This window comes from Lithobates pipiens, unplaced genomic scaffold (assembly GCF_037356315.1).
Source record: "Lithobates pipiens isolate NorthernLeopardFrog02 unplaced genomic scaffold, aLitPip1_a1.2 Scaffold_30, whole genome shotgun sequence".
NCBI lineage: Eukaryota > Metazoa > Chordata > Amphibia > Anura > Ranidae > Lithobates > Lithobates pipiens.
In genome coordinates this window covers 46,187,160-46,202,282 of record NW_027507791.1, presented here as the reverse complement: position 1 = coordinate 46,202,282, position 15,123 = coordinate 46,187,160, and the positions used below count along the sequence as shown (strand labels likewise).

General features: G+C 39.3%; 1 protein-coding gene across 1 annotated transcript in view; it reads right to left on the bottom strand.

Annotated features, from left to right (window-relative positions):
• LOC143942052 (cell adhesion molecule CEACAM3-like) overlaps nucleotides 1-15,123 on the bottom strand; it is an 84,658-nt gene that overhangs the window by 31,321 nt on the left and 38,214 nt on the right. The window contains exon 6 of the mRNA XM_077463364.1: nucleotides 1,792-2,082. Within this exon, the coding sequence (XP_077319490.1) occupies nucleotides 1,792-2,082 (291 nt within the window). The remainder of the gene's footprint in view (nucleotides 1-1,791; nucleotides 2,083-15,123) is intronic.

The window sequence follows — 15,123 nt, the reverse complement described above, 5'->3', positions numbered from 1 at the left end:
AAGTCAGCACAGCACAGGGATGGTGTGATCCCCTCATAATAAGAACCCCCAGGAGGAAGTCAGCACAGCACAGGGATGGTGTGATCCCCTCATAATAAGAACCCCCAGGAGGAAGTCAGCACAGCACAGGGATATCATAAGCAGCCCCAGTAGAAATATGACACCGCTCAACCTCTTCAAAGAGGAGGGTAGGGGCATATAGTACGGTGTGCTTTTTTGGGACAAGGAAGTGAGCCAAATGAAGAAAGAAGGTAGTGCACCTCAACCCTATGTATTGTGGACCGATAACAGTCCTTATAGAATAGCAGACTGTACCTCACTCAACCCTATGTACTGTAGCACCCTAGACCAAGTTACCAGTCCTTATAAGAACTTTTGTGGACCAAGCAGGTTGTGTGTTAGTGATTAGCAGACTGTACGTCAGTCCCTATACCAATGAAGGACTGCTGCAGTATAGGGCAGCGGTCAGCAGTAGTGCACCTCAACCCTATGTATTGTGGACCGATAACAGTCCTTACAGAACAGCAGACTGTACCGCACTCAACCCTATGTACTGTAGCACCCTAGACCAAGTTACCAGTCCTTATAAGAACTTTTGTGGACCAAGCAGGTTGTGTGTTAGTGATTAGCAGACTGTACATCAGTCCCTATACCAATGAAGGACTGCTGCAGTATAGGGCAGCAGTCAGCAGTAGTGCACCTCAACCCTATGTATTGTGGACCGATAACAGTCCTTATAGAATAGCAGACTGTACCTCACTCAACCCTATGTACTGTAGCACCCTAGACCAAGTTACCAGTCCTTATAAGAACTTTTGTGGACCAAGCAGGTTGTGTGTTAGTGATTAGCAGACTGTACGTCAGTCCCTATACTGCTGAAGGACTGCTGCTGAAGGACTCTATTTACTAATTCGGTGACTTCTGAAGGCGATTGGTTCCACTACATTTTAGTTAAGGGTATCAGAGTAAAGGGGGGCTGAATACAAATGTACCCCCCCACACTTTTCACATATTTACCGTATTTATCGGCGTATATATTACGCACTTTTTCCCCCTTAAAATCCAGAGCCGATTGCTCGGCTCCGCTCGTAGTCCCATACTGGGCGGGACTGCAAGCGGAGCCCAGCCGAATACACAGTACAGACGGCTCTGTCTTTTTCGGCAGCGCTCGCTAGAGAAACAACAGGGAGGCGGGACTACGAGCGGAGCCGAGCAAGTCGGCTCGGTATTTTTCGGCGGCGCTCGCTCGCTCGGTCTGTCTCGGCGGCGGGAAATTTAAACATGGGCAAGGCTGCAAACGGCGCTGGCCAAGCTGCAAATGACACTGATCATTCTGCAATGATGGACAAGGCTGCAGATGCACACTGATAAGGCTGCATTGACTGGCATTTAAAGGTAAGTTTTTTTTTCCTTAAACTTACCTCCTAAACTTGGGGTGCGTGTTATACCCCGATAAATACGGTATTTGTAAAAAAAACTGAAATCCATTTATCATTTTCTTCCACTTCACAATTATGTGCCACTTTGTGTTGGTCTATCACATAAAATCCCAATAAAAGACATTTACGTTTTTGGTTGTAGCATGACAAAATGCGGAAAAATTCAAGGGGTATGAATACTTTTCCTGAAATTTCCTGAAAGGAGGGTTCTTTCCTTGACACGGCAGCCATATACCGTAATGCTTAAAGATCACATTTACATATTAATATTCTAGGAATAACCAGTGGACTTGGTAATGGAATAAAATCATGTTATACCCGTAAATTGTCTTGTGACTATTAGTACACCTACCATAAATGTGGACGTGGTATTGCTGTTCTAGTAACATCCCATTAGGTGAAAACATATGAGCTCTGTAGATTCCCTTATCTTGCTTTGTTACTCTTTTTATGGTTATGGAACCATCTTTTAGGCTGGACAGCCGGTCAGAATAACTCGGGTCCAAAATGCAAATATCTCCGCCTAGTTTAGTTACAGCAAATCGAATCACCCTCGGTGTGAGCCAGTCAATCGATTTCATGTCTTTTACATAATTTTGCAAAATCAGGTCTTCCTCTTCTGTAACACTAACGTTCCATGTCCCTTTAAAAAAAAAAAAAACAATCAATAAGACAATTATGTTAATATACACTTAGCCGTATTAACCCTTTCATGACTAAGCCTATTTTTGGCATTTGGTGTTTAAAAGTTAAAATCCATATTTTTTGCTTGAAAATTACATGGAACCCCCAAACATTATATATATATATATATATATATTTTTTAGCAGAGACTCTAGAGAATAAAACAGCGATTGTTGCAATATTTTATGTCACACGGTATTTGCGCAGCGGTGTTTTAAACGCAACTTTTTGGGAAAATGGACACTTTCATGAATTTAAAAAAAACGAAACAGTAAAATTAGCCCATTTTTTTTACTTAATGGGAAAGATAATGTTACGCCGCGTAAATATTTGCCAAACATGTCACACTTTATAATCGCACGCACTCGTGGATTGACGACAAAGTACGGTACCTAAAATTCTCAATAGGTGACGCTTTAATTTTTTTTTAAGGTTACCAGGTTAGCGTTACAGAGGAGGTCTAGTGCTAGAATTATTGCTCTCGCTCTGACGATCGTAGCGATACCTCACATGTGTGATTTGAACACCGTTTACATACGTGGGCGCGACTTCCGTATGCGTTTTCTTTGCTTCGCGAGCTCGCGGGGACGGCGGGCACTTTTAAACATATTTTTTTTTATTTTATTTATTTTAAAATGAATAAATTGTTTTTTTTAAAAAAAATTTGATCACTTTTATTGCTGTTACAAGGAATGTAAACATCCCTTGTGACAGTAATAGGTGGTGACAGGTACTCTTTATGGAGGGATCAGGGGTCTAAAAGATCCCCCATACCTCCTTTACACTTCAATGTATTCAGATCGCCGAAAACGGCGAATCTGAATACTGTATATTTTTTTAAAACCAGTGCCATTGTCAGCCGAGTAAACGGGAAGTGACGTCATGACGTTGCTTCCGTGTTTACTATTAGGATACTGGAATGAAGCCGATTACGGTTTCATTCCAGTTCCTCCCCAGCAGTCGGAGGCATCGGAGCTTGAATCGGTGCTCTCGATCGAGCGGGAGCACCGGTAACAGCGGCGGGATGCGGCGGGAGGGGGGGGACGTCCCCTTCCACTCCTCCGGCATAACAGCCGAGCGGCTTTTAGCCACTTCGGTTGTTATGGCTGGATAGCCAATCACCCGCTGTAAAAAACGGTACCGGGTTGATGCCTGCAGGTGCGGGCATCATCCCGGTATACCCCCCAGAACCCGAGTACGCAGATCTGCGTACGCTTGGCGGGAAGGGGTTTTAATGTCTCTAATATGAATATTTCCTAAGATTGTCATCTCGATCTAGTGCCCATAGGACAATATTTTCCGGAAATAATGCAAAATGACAATTTATGGTCACTAGATGGAGCTGATAGTCATAGGAAATAAACACATATTAGGCACATTATCCACTTGCCGACCAGGCTTTGTCTGGCACTTTTTGTTTACAGGTTTAAACCAGTATCTTTTGTTAGAAATTCACTTAGAAACCCCAAACATTATACATTTTTTTTTTAGCACAGACCCTAGGGAATAAAATGGCGATTGTTGAAATTCTTTTACACCATACACTATTTGCGCAGTGGTTTTGAAAACACAATTTAAAAAATAAATAAAAATACACGTTAAGTGCTTGCCGCCAGCCCACAGTCAAATGATGGCGGGGAGGCTCTAGTTCTGGGACGCCATCACATGACGGCATCCCAGAACGGCCGCACTCGCGCGCCTGCCTGTTGCTAGCACACCTGAACCTGATCTCTGTAAAGAGCCACATCCACGGCTCTTTAACCATGTGATCAGCTATGTCCAATCACAGCCGGTCACTTGTTAACAAGGAAGTGCCGGTAATTGGCACTCCTCGCCTCACACTGACAGAGTGTGTGGTGAGGAGAGCCGATCAGCTGCATCTCCAGGTAGGGGGACATCTAGGAATGTAATCAGGGCACTGATGTATGCCATCATACAGTGCCCACCAATGCCAGCAATCAGTGCCCACAAGTGCCACCAATCAGTGCCCATTAGCGATGCCAGTCAGTGCTGGCAATCAGTGCCGCCTATCAGTGCTTCCCATCAATGCCCATCACTGCTGTCGATCAATGCCCATCAGTGTCGCCCCTTAAGTGCCACCCATCAATGCCCATCAGTGCCCATCAGTACCACCTATCCAATGCCACCTATCCGTGCTGCCTATCAGTGCCCACCAGTGCTGCCTATCAGTGCCCACCAGTGCCACCTATCAGTGCCTGTCTGTGTCCACCAGTGTCGCCTATTAGTGCCCATCAGTGCCGTCTATCAGTGCTCATCAGTGCAGCATATTAGTGCCTCCTCATCAGTGTCACCTAATCAGTGCCCATAAGTGCCACCTCATCAATGTCCACCAGTTCAGCCTATCAGTGCACATCAGTGAAGGAGAAAAATTACTTAGTTACAAAATTTACTGACATAAAATTTTTTTTGTAAAAAATGAAAAACCCAGCAGTGATTAAATACCACCAGAAGAAAGCTCTATTTGTGTGAAGAAAATGATAAAAATGTGTTTGGGTACAGTGTAGCATGACCGCGCAATTGTCATTCAAAGTGCGACAGCGCTGAAAGCTGAAAAATGGCCTGGGCAGGAAGGGGGTTAAGTGCCCGGTAGGCAAGTGGTTAATGAATAAAAAAAAAAAAAAAAAAAGCACGAAATAGTTACCCCAGTTTTTTGTATAACATAGCATGTTACGCTTCTGCAGGCATTTGATTGGTTGAATTGACAATACAATAGTAGCTCTGCATAGAAGATGCACCAGTAAATGCCCTGCAGTAAGACCAGGCATTTGCTGACACTTAAATCAGTATTTTTTGCTAGAAAATAACTTATAACCCCTAAACATTTTTTATTTTTTTAGCAGAGACCCTAAGGAATAAAATGCCCTTTTTTTTTTTACGTCACAGGGTATTTGCGCAGTGGTTTTGAAAACTGAATTTTTTGGGAAAAAATACACATTCATGAATAAAAAACAAAAAATGCAATAGTTACCCCGATATTTTATATAATGTGAAAGATGATGTTACGTCGAGTAAATGGATACCTAACATGTCATGCTTTAAAAATTGTGCAAGCTCGTGGGATGGTGGCACACTTCAACACTTAAAAATCTCCACAGGCGACACTTTCAAATTTTTTACATGTTACCTGTTTAGAGTTACAGAGTAGGCCTAGTGCTAGGATTATTTCTCTCACTCTAACGTTGGCGGTGATACCTCACATGTGTGGTTTGAATACCGTTTACATATGAGTGCGCAATTTACGTATACGCGTGCCTCTGCGTGCGAGCACGGAGGGATGGGGGGTGCCTAAATGTTTTTCTTTTAACCACTAGGCGTCCGTGCTATAGCCGAAATACGGCTACAGCGTGGACTCCAATTGCCGGGAGGGCATCCCTGGACGCCCTCCTGTTTACTTCCACAATGCGTGCGCCCGAGGGCACGCATCGGGGAAATTCTGTGTTGCCCATGTCCCTTGGACACAGCCAATCACAGATCGTGCTCTGCCAATAGTGCCACCTGTCAGTGTCACGTGCAATCTGTTATCAGTGTCATGTGTCATCAGTACCATCTGTCATCAGTGTCATGTGTCATTAGTGCCACGTATTAGTATCATCTGTCATCAATGCCACATATCAGTGCCATCTGTCATCAGTGTCACGTGTCATCAGTGCCATGTATTAGTGTCATCTGTCATCAGTGTCACATGTCATCAGTGCCATGTATTAGTGTCATCTGTCATCAGTGTCACGTGTCATCGGTGCCATGTATTAGTGTCATCTGTCATCAGTGTCACGTGTCATCAGTACCATGTATTAGTGTCATCTGTCATCAGTGTCACGTGTCATCAGTGCCATGTATTAGTGTCATCTGTCATCAGTGTCACATCAGTGTCACGTGTCATCAGTGCCATCTGTCATCAGTGTCACATTGTCCTTGTGCTCCAGGGCCTTCAAAAGTGTAATAGGTAGTCAACAAGTTAGATGTGTAATTTATGCTCCTTGAACACCTGATGGCGCTCCCTGCATGTTGGGCCTCTCTATGTAGCCAGGCTATGGAAAAGTCCCCCACATGTGGTATCGTAATATTCAAGAGGTGTAGCAGAATGTATTTTGGGGTGTCATTTGTGGTATACACATGCCATGTGAGAGAAATAACCTATTACAATGACAATTTTGCGGAGTAAAAAAAAATCTTCATTTTGCAAAGAATTGTGGGAAAAAATTACAACATCAAAAACCTCACCATTCCTCTTACTAAATACCTTGGAATGTCTACTTTCCAAAAAGGGGTTATTTGGGGGGTATTTGTGCTTTCCTAGCTTGTTTGGGTCGCAAGAAATGAGATCGGCTACCAGTACATCAGATGTGATAAATTTTTTATGATTTGCACCACAGCTTGTAGACTCTCTAACTTTCACAAAGACCACATAATATCCACTAATTTGGGTTATTCTTACCAAATATATCTAGCAGTATAAATTGTGGCCAAAATTTATGAAGAAAAATCTATAATTTGCAAAATTTTATCACAGAAACTAAGAAAAGTTCGGTCCTCCAAGGCCATAGAGTCACTCAAAGAGTGTTAACTATTTGATCGCTTATGGGAGCAGCCGGTTGCGCCGCCAGATCGTTTCTTCGGTGAACTGGCAGAAACGGTAAGCCCGAGAAGCACAGCTTCGGAAGCCGTTCCATCGGCTCATGGTATCCTGAGAAAGCCGGCCGCCTGCTGAAAGAAATACAGTATGCACAGCAAGGCCTCTTGCACACGGTACTGATGTTTGATCTTCTGCTTTTTTTGAATGTCATTTCAGGGGTTTGTTTTGCACCAATTCACACATATTTGCACATACACTATATTACCAAAAGTATTGGTACGCCTGCATTTACACGCACATGAACATTAATGGCATCCCAGTCTTAGCCCTTGTACACACGGTCGGACATTCCGACAACCAAATCTGTCGAATTTTGTCCGAAACTGTTGCATACACACGGTCGGACAAAGTTGTCGGAAAATCCGATCGTTCAGAACGCAATGACGTTATTTCGTTACGACGGGACTACATTCAGGCTAGTAGCCAATAGCTTTGGTGTAGGAATTTGATCTGAGCATGCGTGGCACTTTGTCCGATCGGAATTCTCTACGCATGATCAGACAAGGTCATTACTCATGCAACACTGTACCTATATGAAAATTTTGTCCTTTTTTTTCACACAGAGCTTTCTTTTGGTGGTATTTAATCACCGTAGTTTTTTTAATTTTTTGCGCTGTAAAAGAAAAAAGACCAAAAATTCGGTAAAAAAATGTATTTTTCTTTGTTTCTGTTATAAAATTTTGCAAATTAGTAATTTTTCTACATATATTTTGGCCAAAATTTATACCGCTACATATCTTTGGTAAAAATAACCCAAATTGGTGTATATTATTTGGTCTTTGTGAAAGTTATAGAATCCACAAGCTATGGTGCCAATCTCTGAAAATTTCTTGAGACCCTAACATGCCAGGAAAGTATAAATAACCCCCAAATGACCCCTTTTGGAAAGTAAACATTCCAAGGTATTTAGTAAGAGGCATGGTGAGTTTTTTGAAGTTGTCATTTTTTCCCACAATTCTTTGCAAAATCAAGATTTTTTTATTTTATTTTTCTCATAAAATTGTTATATTATCATCAGGTTATTTCTCACACACAGCATATGCATACCACAAATTACACCCCAAAACACATTCTGCTATTACTCCTGTGTATGGCGATACCACATGTGTGAGACTTTGGCACAGCGTGGCCACATACAGAGGCCCAACATGCAGGAAGCGCCATGAGACGTTCTTGGAGCATAAATTACACCTATAATTTCTTGACTACCTCTTACAATTTTTTTTTTTAATCAATCGATTTTTATTGATTTTAAAAATTAAAGCATATAGAAAGTACATTGTACAATAAATTTCAAATACGCGTAAACAAAAGAACAATAATGAGAGAAAAAAAAAAAAAGCTAAATAAATATATTTTCTGATATTCTTAAAGACGTTTAGTTCACGCAATAAGATATTAATAATAGAGTACATACATAAAATCATAAAGTTAATTAATACAAATATTTTAATTGTATAAATGAAAAATATTAGCCTCCCTTAAACACCTCTATGGGTACTCAGCTGTGTCCTAGGGGAGGGAAATGTTGCCAATATTAAGCATTGTAGACATATAGAGCTAAAAATTAACCAAAAAGAATGAAACCAGGAATTGAAAACTCAGTAAAGTATGCCTAAATATTGTTTAAGATTTATTCAGAAAATCAGCGGATTTTGACCATCCCTCCCAAGGTGACCACCTACATTTTTCTTTTGGTAAATTGCCTGCAATGGAGGCCATCATTAATTCATAGTTGTAGTGTAAGGATACAGTATCTAAAAGTTGGAGGTGTTGTAGATTTCCATAATCTGGTTATGGATAGTCTGGCTGCCAGGAAGACGTGTGTCATTACATGACGAAAAGGGTATGGTATGTTTTCTATAGTTAGGTTTAATATCGCTAACTCAGGTAGAAGTGGAATCTGCATTTGAGTTATGTCTGTTAATATAAGAAAGACACTTTTCCAGAACTCTTGGAGTTTATCGCAACTCCAAAAAATATGAAACATATCGCCTTTAGCGGAATTACATCTCCAACATAAATCCGACAAAGATGAATTAAAGGATGTTAGTCTTGATGGCGTCAAATACCATCTAAGTGAAATTTTTTGAGTAAGTTCCCATAGTGCTGAGCTTTTAGTAGTTTTATAGATACTTTTAAGTGCTTGTTCCCATTGTTGATCCGTAAAGGATTTTTGTAAATCATTTTCCCAATGTGAATGAGAGGTGGATTTCGTAAATATACTCTTGAGGTGTAAAATATTGTAAATTAAGGAGATTCCTTTTTTATGAGTTAAGGAGGAATTAAGAAATTTCCATATTGTTGGCGAAATATTGTATAGAGGAAGTTTGATTTTGTTGAGGCAATTTTGTAGTAGGGTATATGTAGATATATCTGAATGAAGTAAATTAAATTGTTTTTGTAGCTCAGAGAAGGATTGTATTTGTGTACCTGTAATAAGTTGGTTTATATGATTAATGCCTTTTTGAGTCCAATGATGAAGAGATAGATCATGTGATAGATGATGTAAGGATTCGATAGGAATCGTCATTTGGGGTATACTAGATTCACAATGTATTTCTTGGTTTAACATTTTCCAAGCTTTGGTCGTGGCAATCATGGTGGGAGGTAAATCTTTGGGTATTTTAGTCCCTAGTGGAGTGCTTAGAAGCCAGTTCTTTAGTCCGGGACTTAATAGAAAGGTATGTTCGATGTTACTCCAGAGTTTACTTGGAGGGTTTTGGAACCATTCTTTAGATTGATCAATTATTGCTGCTATATAGTAATCTTCGAAATCAATAGAGCCTGACCCACCCGCCAATTTGTGATTTCTTAATTTGGAATGAGCACATCTAGGTTTTGTTCCATACCAAATACATTGATTGAGTAGCCTTTGTAGGGATGTAAAGAAATATTTAGGAATGGGAATTGGTAGAGTTCTGAATAGGTAAAGTATTTGAGGTAAGTGCATCATTTTGAACGCTGCTAATCTACCAGTCCATGAAAGTTCCAATTTAGTAATCTTCAGGGATTCTGTACGTAATTTATTCAGCAATGGTTTATAGTTTGATTTAAAAAGATGTTTTGTGGATCTAGTGAGTTGTATACCCAAATAAGAAATATTATCTTCAGACCAAGTAAATGGATATTGAGCTTGCAAGAGGTTTCTGGTGGTAGCATTAAGTTTTATGTCTAATATATGAGATTTTGTTGTATTAATTTTGTAAAAGGATATTCGGCTAAACCAATCTAATGTTTCGCATACTGCGGCTAGTGATGAGGTAGGATTTGTTAATATAAGTATTATATCATCCGCAAAAAGACTAATTTTATGAGAGGTGGAACCCAAGTTTATTCCCGTAATCTTAGAATCTTTGCGGATATGTTCGGCTAAGGGTTCTATTGCTAAATTAAAGATTAGAGGTGATAATGGGCAGCCTTGGCGTGTGCCATTTGATATTTGAAATGGTTGAGAAAGCATGTTGGCGGAAAATACTTGAGCTGATGGTTGTGTATATAATGCCATAATAGCACCATATATATAGTCTTTAAATCCAAATTTTGATAGAACTTTTTGTAGATATGTCCACTGTACCCGATCAAACGCCTTCTCTGCATCTAAAGAAAGAAGCAGAGAAGGCGTTCCAGTTGATTCTGCATAGTGAATTAAATCTATCATTCTTCGTGTTGCATCAGGGGCCTGTCTTCCCTTAATGAATCCAGATTGATCTTTGTGTATTAGGTCAGGCACAATGGATACTAGACGTCTAGCTATAGTTTTAGCATAAATTTTTAGGTCTAGGTTAAGTAGGGAGATTGGTCTGAAATTTTGGGGTGAGGTTGGATCTTTTCCAGGTTTCGGAATTGTAACAATAATTGCTGATAATGATTCTTTAGGGAAAGTAGAAGATAATGCAGCTTTGTTGAGGAATTTCGTTAAGTGGGGAATCAGATATGTGGAGAATTGTTTAAAATATTCCCCCGAAAGACCATCTGGACCTGGAGCTTTGTTGTTTGGTAATGATGCAATAGTTGCAAGGATTTCTGTGGTAGAAAATGGTGTATTTAAGTAGTTTAATTGGGATTCAGTTAGGGTAGGTAGGTTAACCTGATTAAGAAACTTGTCAATTTCTTCTGGAGACGGTTGGTGGGTGGAAGTATCTGTACGAAGGTTATAAAGATCACTATAATAATCACTAAAAGCATTTGCTATATCTTGTGGATTAGATAGTTTGTCTTTTGAGTGTGGATGGAAAAGATAGTGAATTTTAGATTTAGTTTGTATACCTTTAAGACGTTGAGCCAATTTTTTACCAACTTTATTAGCTGTGGAATATGATGTGGCTTTAAATTTACGTTGCATATACTCATATTTGTGTAAAAGGAGAGATCTAAGTTCCTGTCTGAGCTGCATTAGTTGAGCTAGGGTATTGGATTGTGAGGAAGATTTGTGTTCAGATTCTAATTTGGCGATTTGGGAGGTAAGGGAGTCAATTTGTTGAGTTCTTTTCTTTTTGTAAACCGAACAAAGTTTTATAATAATACCTCTAATAACTGCTTTATGTGCATTCCACACCATGGCATCGTCCGATACTGAGCCAACATTTAGTTCAAAATATTGGTTCAAGTGGTTAGCGATTTCTTTAGAATATACTGGATGTTGTAGTATGTAATTATTGGCTCTCCATAGGAAGGAGTTACGTTTGGGGGAGGTATCATCAATGGTAATAGATATTGGATTATGATCAGACCATGTCATGGCGTGGATAATAGATGAGCTAACATTTTGTAACAAGTATTTATCAGCAAGAAACATATCAAGTCTGGAATAGGATTTATGATGGGGGGAAAAATATGTATAGTCCTTCTCTGTTCCATGGTAACATCTCCACACATCATACAAATCAAATTAGGTTAGTAGTTGATTCAAAGGAGATGGATTTCTTTTGGCCGCTGAGGTAGTATCCATATAAATGTCTGCAACCAGATTGAAGGCTCCACAAACAAGAAGAAGACCTTGTTTTATCTTGTTGACTTTGGTGAAGATTTTCTTAAGGAAAGTTGCTTGATGTGAGTTAGGAGCATAAAGATTGAGAATTGTATATATAGTCCCATTAATTTTGCAGATTAGAATAATGAAGCGACCATTAGGATCATATATTTCCTGTAGTGAAGTAAAGTCAATGTCTTTGCTTATTGCTATTAGCACTCCTCTTTTTTTAGTAGTGAAGGTAGAATGAAAAATATGGGGGAATTTGTTATTACGGCATAGGGAAGATGATGTAGGAGTTAAATGTGTCTCTTGAATACAAAGAATATCGCTGTCAAATTTTTTTGCTGAATTCCAAAGGGATTGTCTTTTGACCGGATGATTAAGTCCTCTAAGGTTTAGGGATAATATTTTAATTGGCATGGTACTTGTAATAAATGAGAATAATAAATGGAAAAGGGTATCACTTACAGTTAGTAGGCAGTAGGTGGATCGTGGAAGAATGATCAAGATACGGCGTTGTAGTAAGTTGATTTGACCAATATACAAATATGTATTAGTAAATAATGAACCTGGAATGAAAACTTTACTAGAACAGTCAATAGTAAAAAAAACAAAAAAAAACACACAAAATAGCAACAATAAGTTGTAATCTTATCAATCACAGATATAACAAAAATTCGGCGGTGTGTGATAAACACAAATATGAGCTGGTACAGCTAAAACCGCTGTTGGAGGAAACAGTTAATGCCGGTGAAACTGAAGAAAGAGATGTTTTCCATGAGGGGGCATTTATAAACGATGTAAGTGGATCATTTAATAGCTGGATATTTCCATTGGTTGATGTTTTCGGGCATCCGGATTGCGTTGATGTAGCAGAGGTATACGTTTTGATGAAGAAGGATCGGTTGTCTTGGGAAGATCTAGAATTATCCCCCAATCTCTTAGAAGCTTGATGCCTTTTTGAAGATCATTAATGACATGTGTCGATCCATTTTTAGTAATGAGCAATGTGGCAGGATATCTCCATTTATATAGGATTTTATGATTATGCATACTTTTGGTTATAGGATTCAAGTCTCTCCTTAATTGTAGTGTGTGCTTGGAGAGATCAGGGAATATTTGTATTCCCTCAAATGGGCGTGGGAGTGGACCTTTAGATCTAGCTTCATACATCATTTTTTCTTTTACATGAAAAAAATGAATCCTCATAAGTATATCTCTTGGTACTGAAGCTGCCAAGTGTTGTGGCTTTGCAATTCTGTGAATTCTGTCAATTATTAAGTCTCTTGGGGTGATATCTGGTAAAATCATGCGAATTAAGTCTTTTGCATATTTGGGCAGATCTGGTGTAGAAATACTTTCAGGGACACCTCTTAATTTGATATTGTTACGTCTTGAACGGTCTTTCAAATCTGCCAATTTATTGCGGACCCATTCCTGTTCTTCTTTTACCTCATCATAAGCATCAATAAGATCATTTACTGTATGTGAACATTCTGTCATTCCCCTTTCCACAGTAAAGATTCTATTGTCTAATGAGCTCTCTTCGGTACTCAATTTATGGAAAAGGTTTGACAAATCTGAGACTAATGAGGAATGTAGCGAAATTAGCATTTCCTTTAATGTAGTGTCTATAACTGGTTGTCCAGATGTGGGAAATGATTCCATAGGAGATTGTAAGGCCTGGGTGATTTGTGGAGAATTAGAAGCCTGGGGCTGTAGTAATTGTGAGTTTGGCTGTGGTATTAATGTGTCCATCCTCATTTTTGCTCTGGCTGGACTATTTAACATAGAGTCAGTATTAGTATTTTGAGTAGGGGATTTAGGTAATTCCCCTTTAATTGTAGTCTCCTGTTGTTCTGAGGAGAGAGCTGTGTAATGTTTCTGAGGCGCTGAGGTGCCGTTGGCACCATTTTGGGTTTCACTGACCTGCTCTTCGGGAGCGTACATTAGTGTTGTAAGTTTTTTCGGTCGGTATTCACCCGTTCTTTTCCGTGACATCGTTAGACGGGATGTCCGTTCGCTATTTGGTAGTGTTTTCGGACGGAATTACGGTTTCGTTCGGATCCTAAACGTTCCGTTATTTCCCCTCACGACGGAGCTCAGTTCTTAAGCGTCCATCTTCCGCGCTGGCCGGCCACGCCCCCCCACCTCTTACAATTTTGAAGGCCCTGGAGCACCAGGACAATGGAAACGCCCCAAAAATTACCCCATTTTGGAAAGAAAACAACTCAATGTATAATTTATCAGGCACATCGAGTCTTTTGAACATGTCATTTTTTTATACAAGTTTTTAGAAAATGTGTAAAGAAAATGAAAACACATTTTTTTTTTTTTTTTTTTTTTTTACACGTTATCCATTTGCACAATATTTCTAACACATAGCATATACATACCAAAAATGACACCCCAGAATAGATTATTGAGTTACAGAGGAGGTCTAGGGCTAGAATTATTGCTCTCAATCTATTGATCGCGGCGATACTTTACATGTGTGGTTTGAGCACACATTTTCATATGCGGGCGCTACTCATGTATGCGCTCTCTTTTGCACGTGAGCTCGGCGGGACAGGGCGTGTTTAAAAAATGTATTTTTTTCTTATTTATTTTACCTTTTATTTTTTTATTTTTACACTATTTTAAAAAAAAAATGGTGTCACTTTTATTCCTACTACAAGGAATGTAAACAGCCTTGTAATAGAAAAAAATCATGTCAGGACCTCTTAACCACTTTCAGACCGGACCATTTTGCTGGTAAATGACCAGAGGTCTTTTTACACTTTGGCACTGCGCTGCTTTAACTGGTAATTGCGCGGTCATGCAATGTTGTACCCAAACAAAATTTGCGTCCTTTTCTTCCCACAAATAGAGCTTTCTTTTGATGGTATTTGATTGCCTCTGCGATTTTTATTTTTTGCGATATAAACGTAAAAAGACCGCAAATTTTGAAAAAAAATGATATTTTCTACTTTTTGTTATTAGAAAAATCCAATAAACTCAATTTTAGTCATACATTTAGGCCAAAATGTATTCAGCCACATGTCTTTGGTAAAAAAAAAGTCAATAATTGTATATTTATTGGTTTGCGCAAAAGTTGTCACATCTACAAACTAAGGTACGTTTTCTGGAATTTACGCAGCTTTTAGTTTACGACTGCCTATCTCATTTCTTGAGGTGCTAAAATGGCAGGGCAGTACAAAACCCCCCCAAATGACCCCATTTTGGAAAGTAGACCCCCTAAGGAAATTGATAAGAGGCATGTTGAGCCCATTGAATATTTTATTTTTTTGCCTCAAGCGATTGAATAATGACAAAAAAAAAATTATTTTTTTTTTTTACACAAAGTTGTCACTAAATGATATATTGCTCAC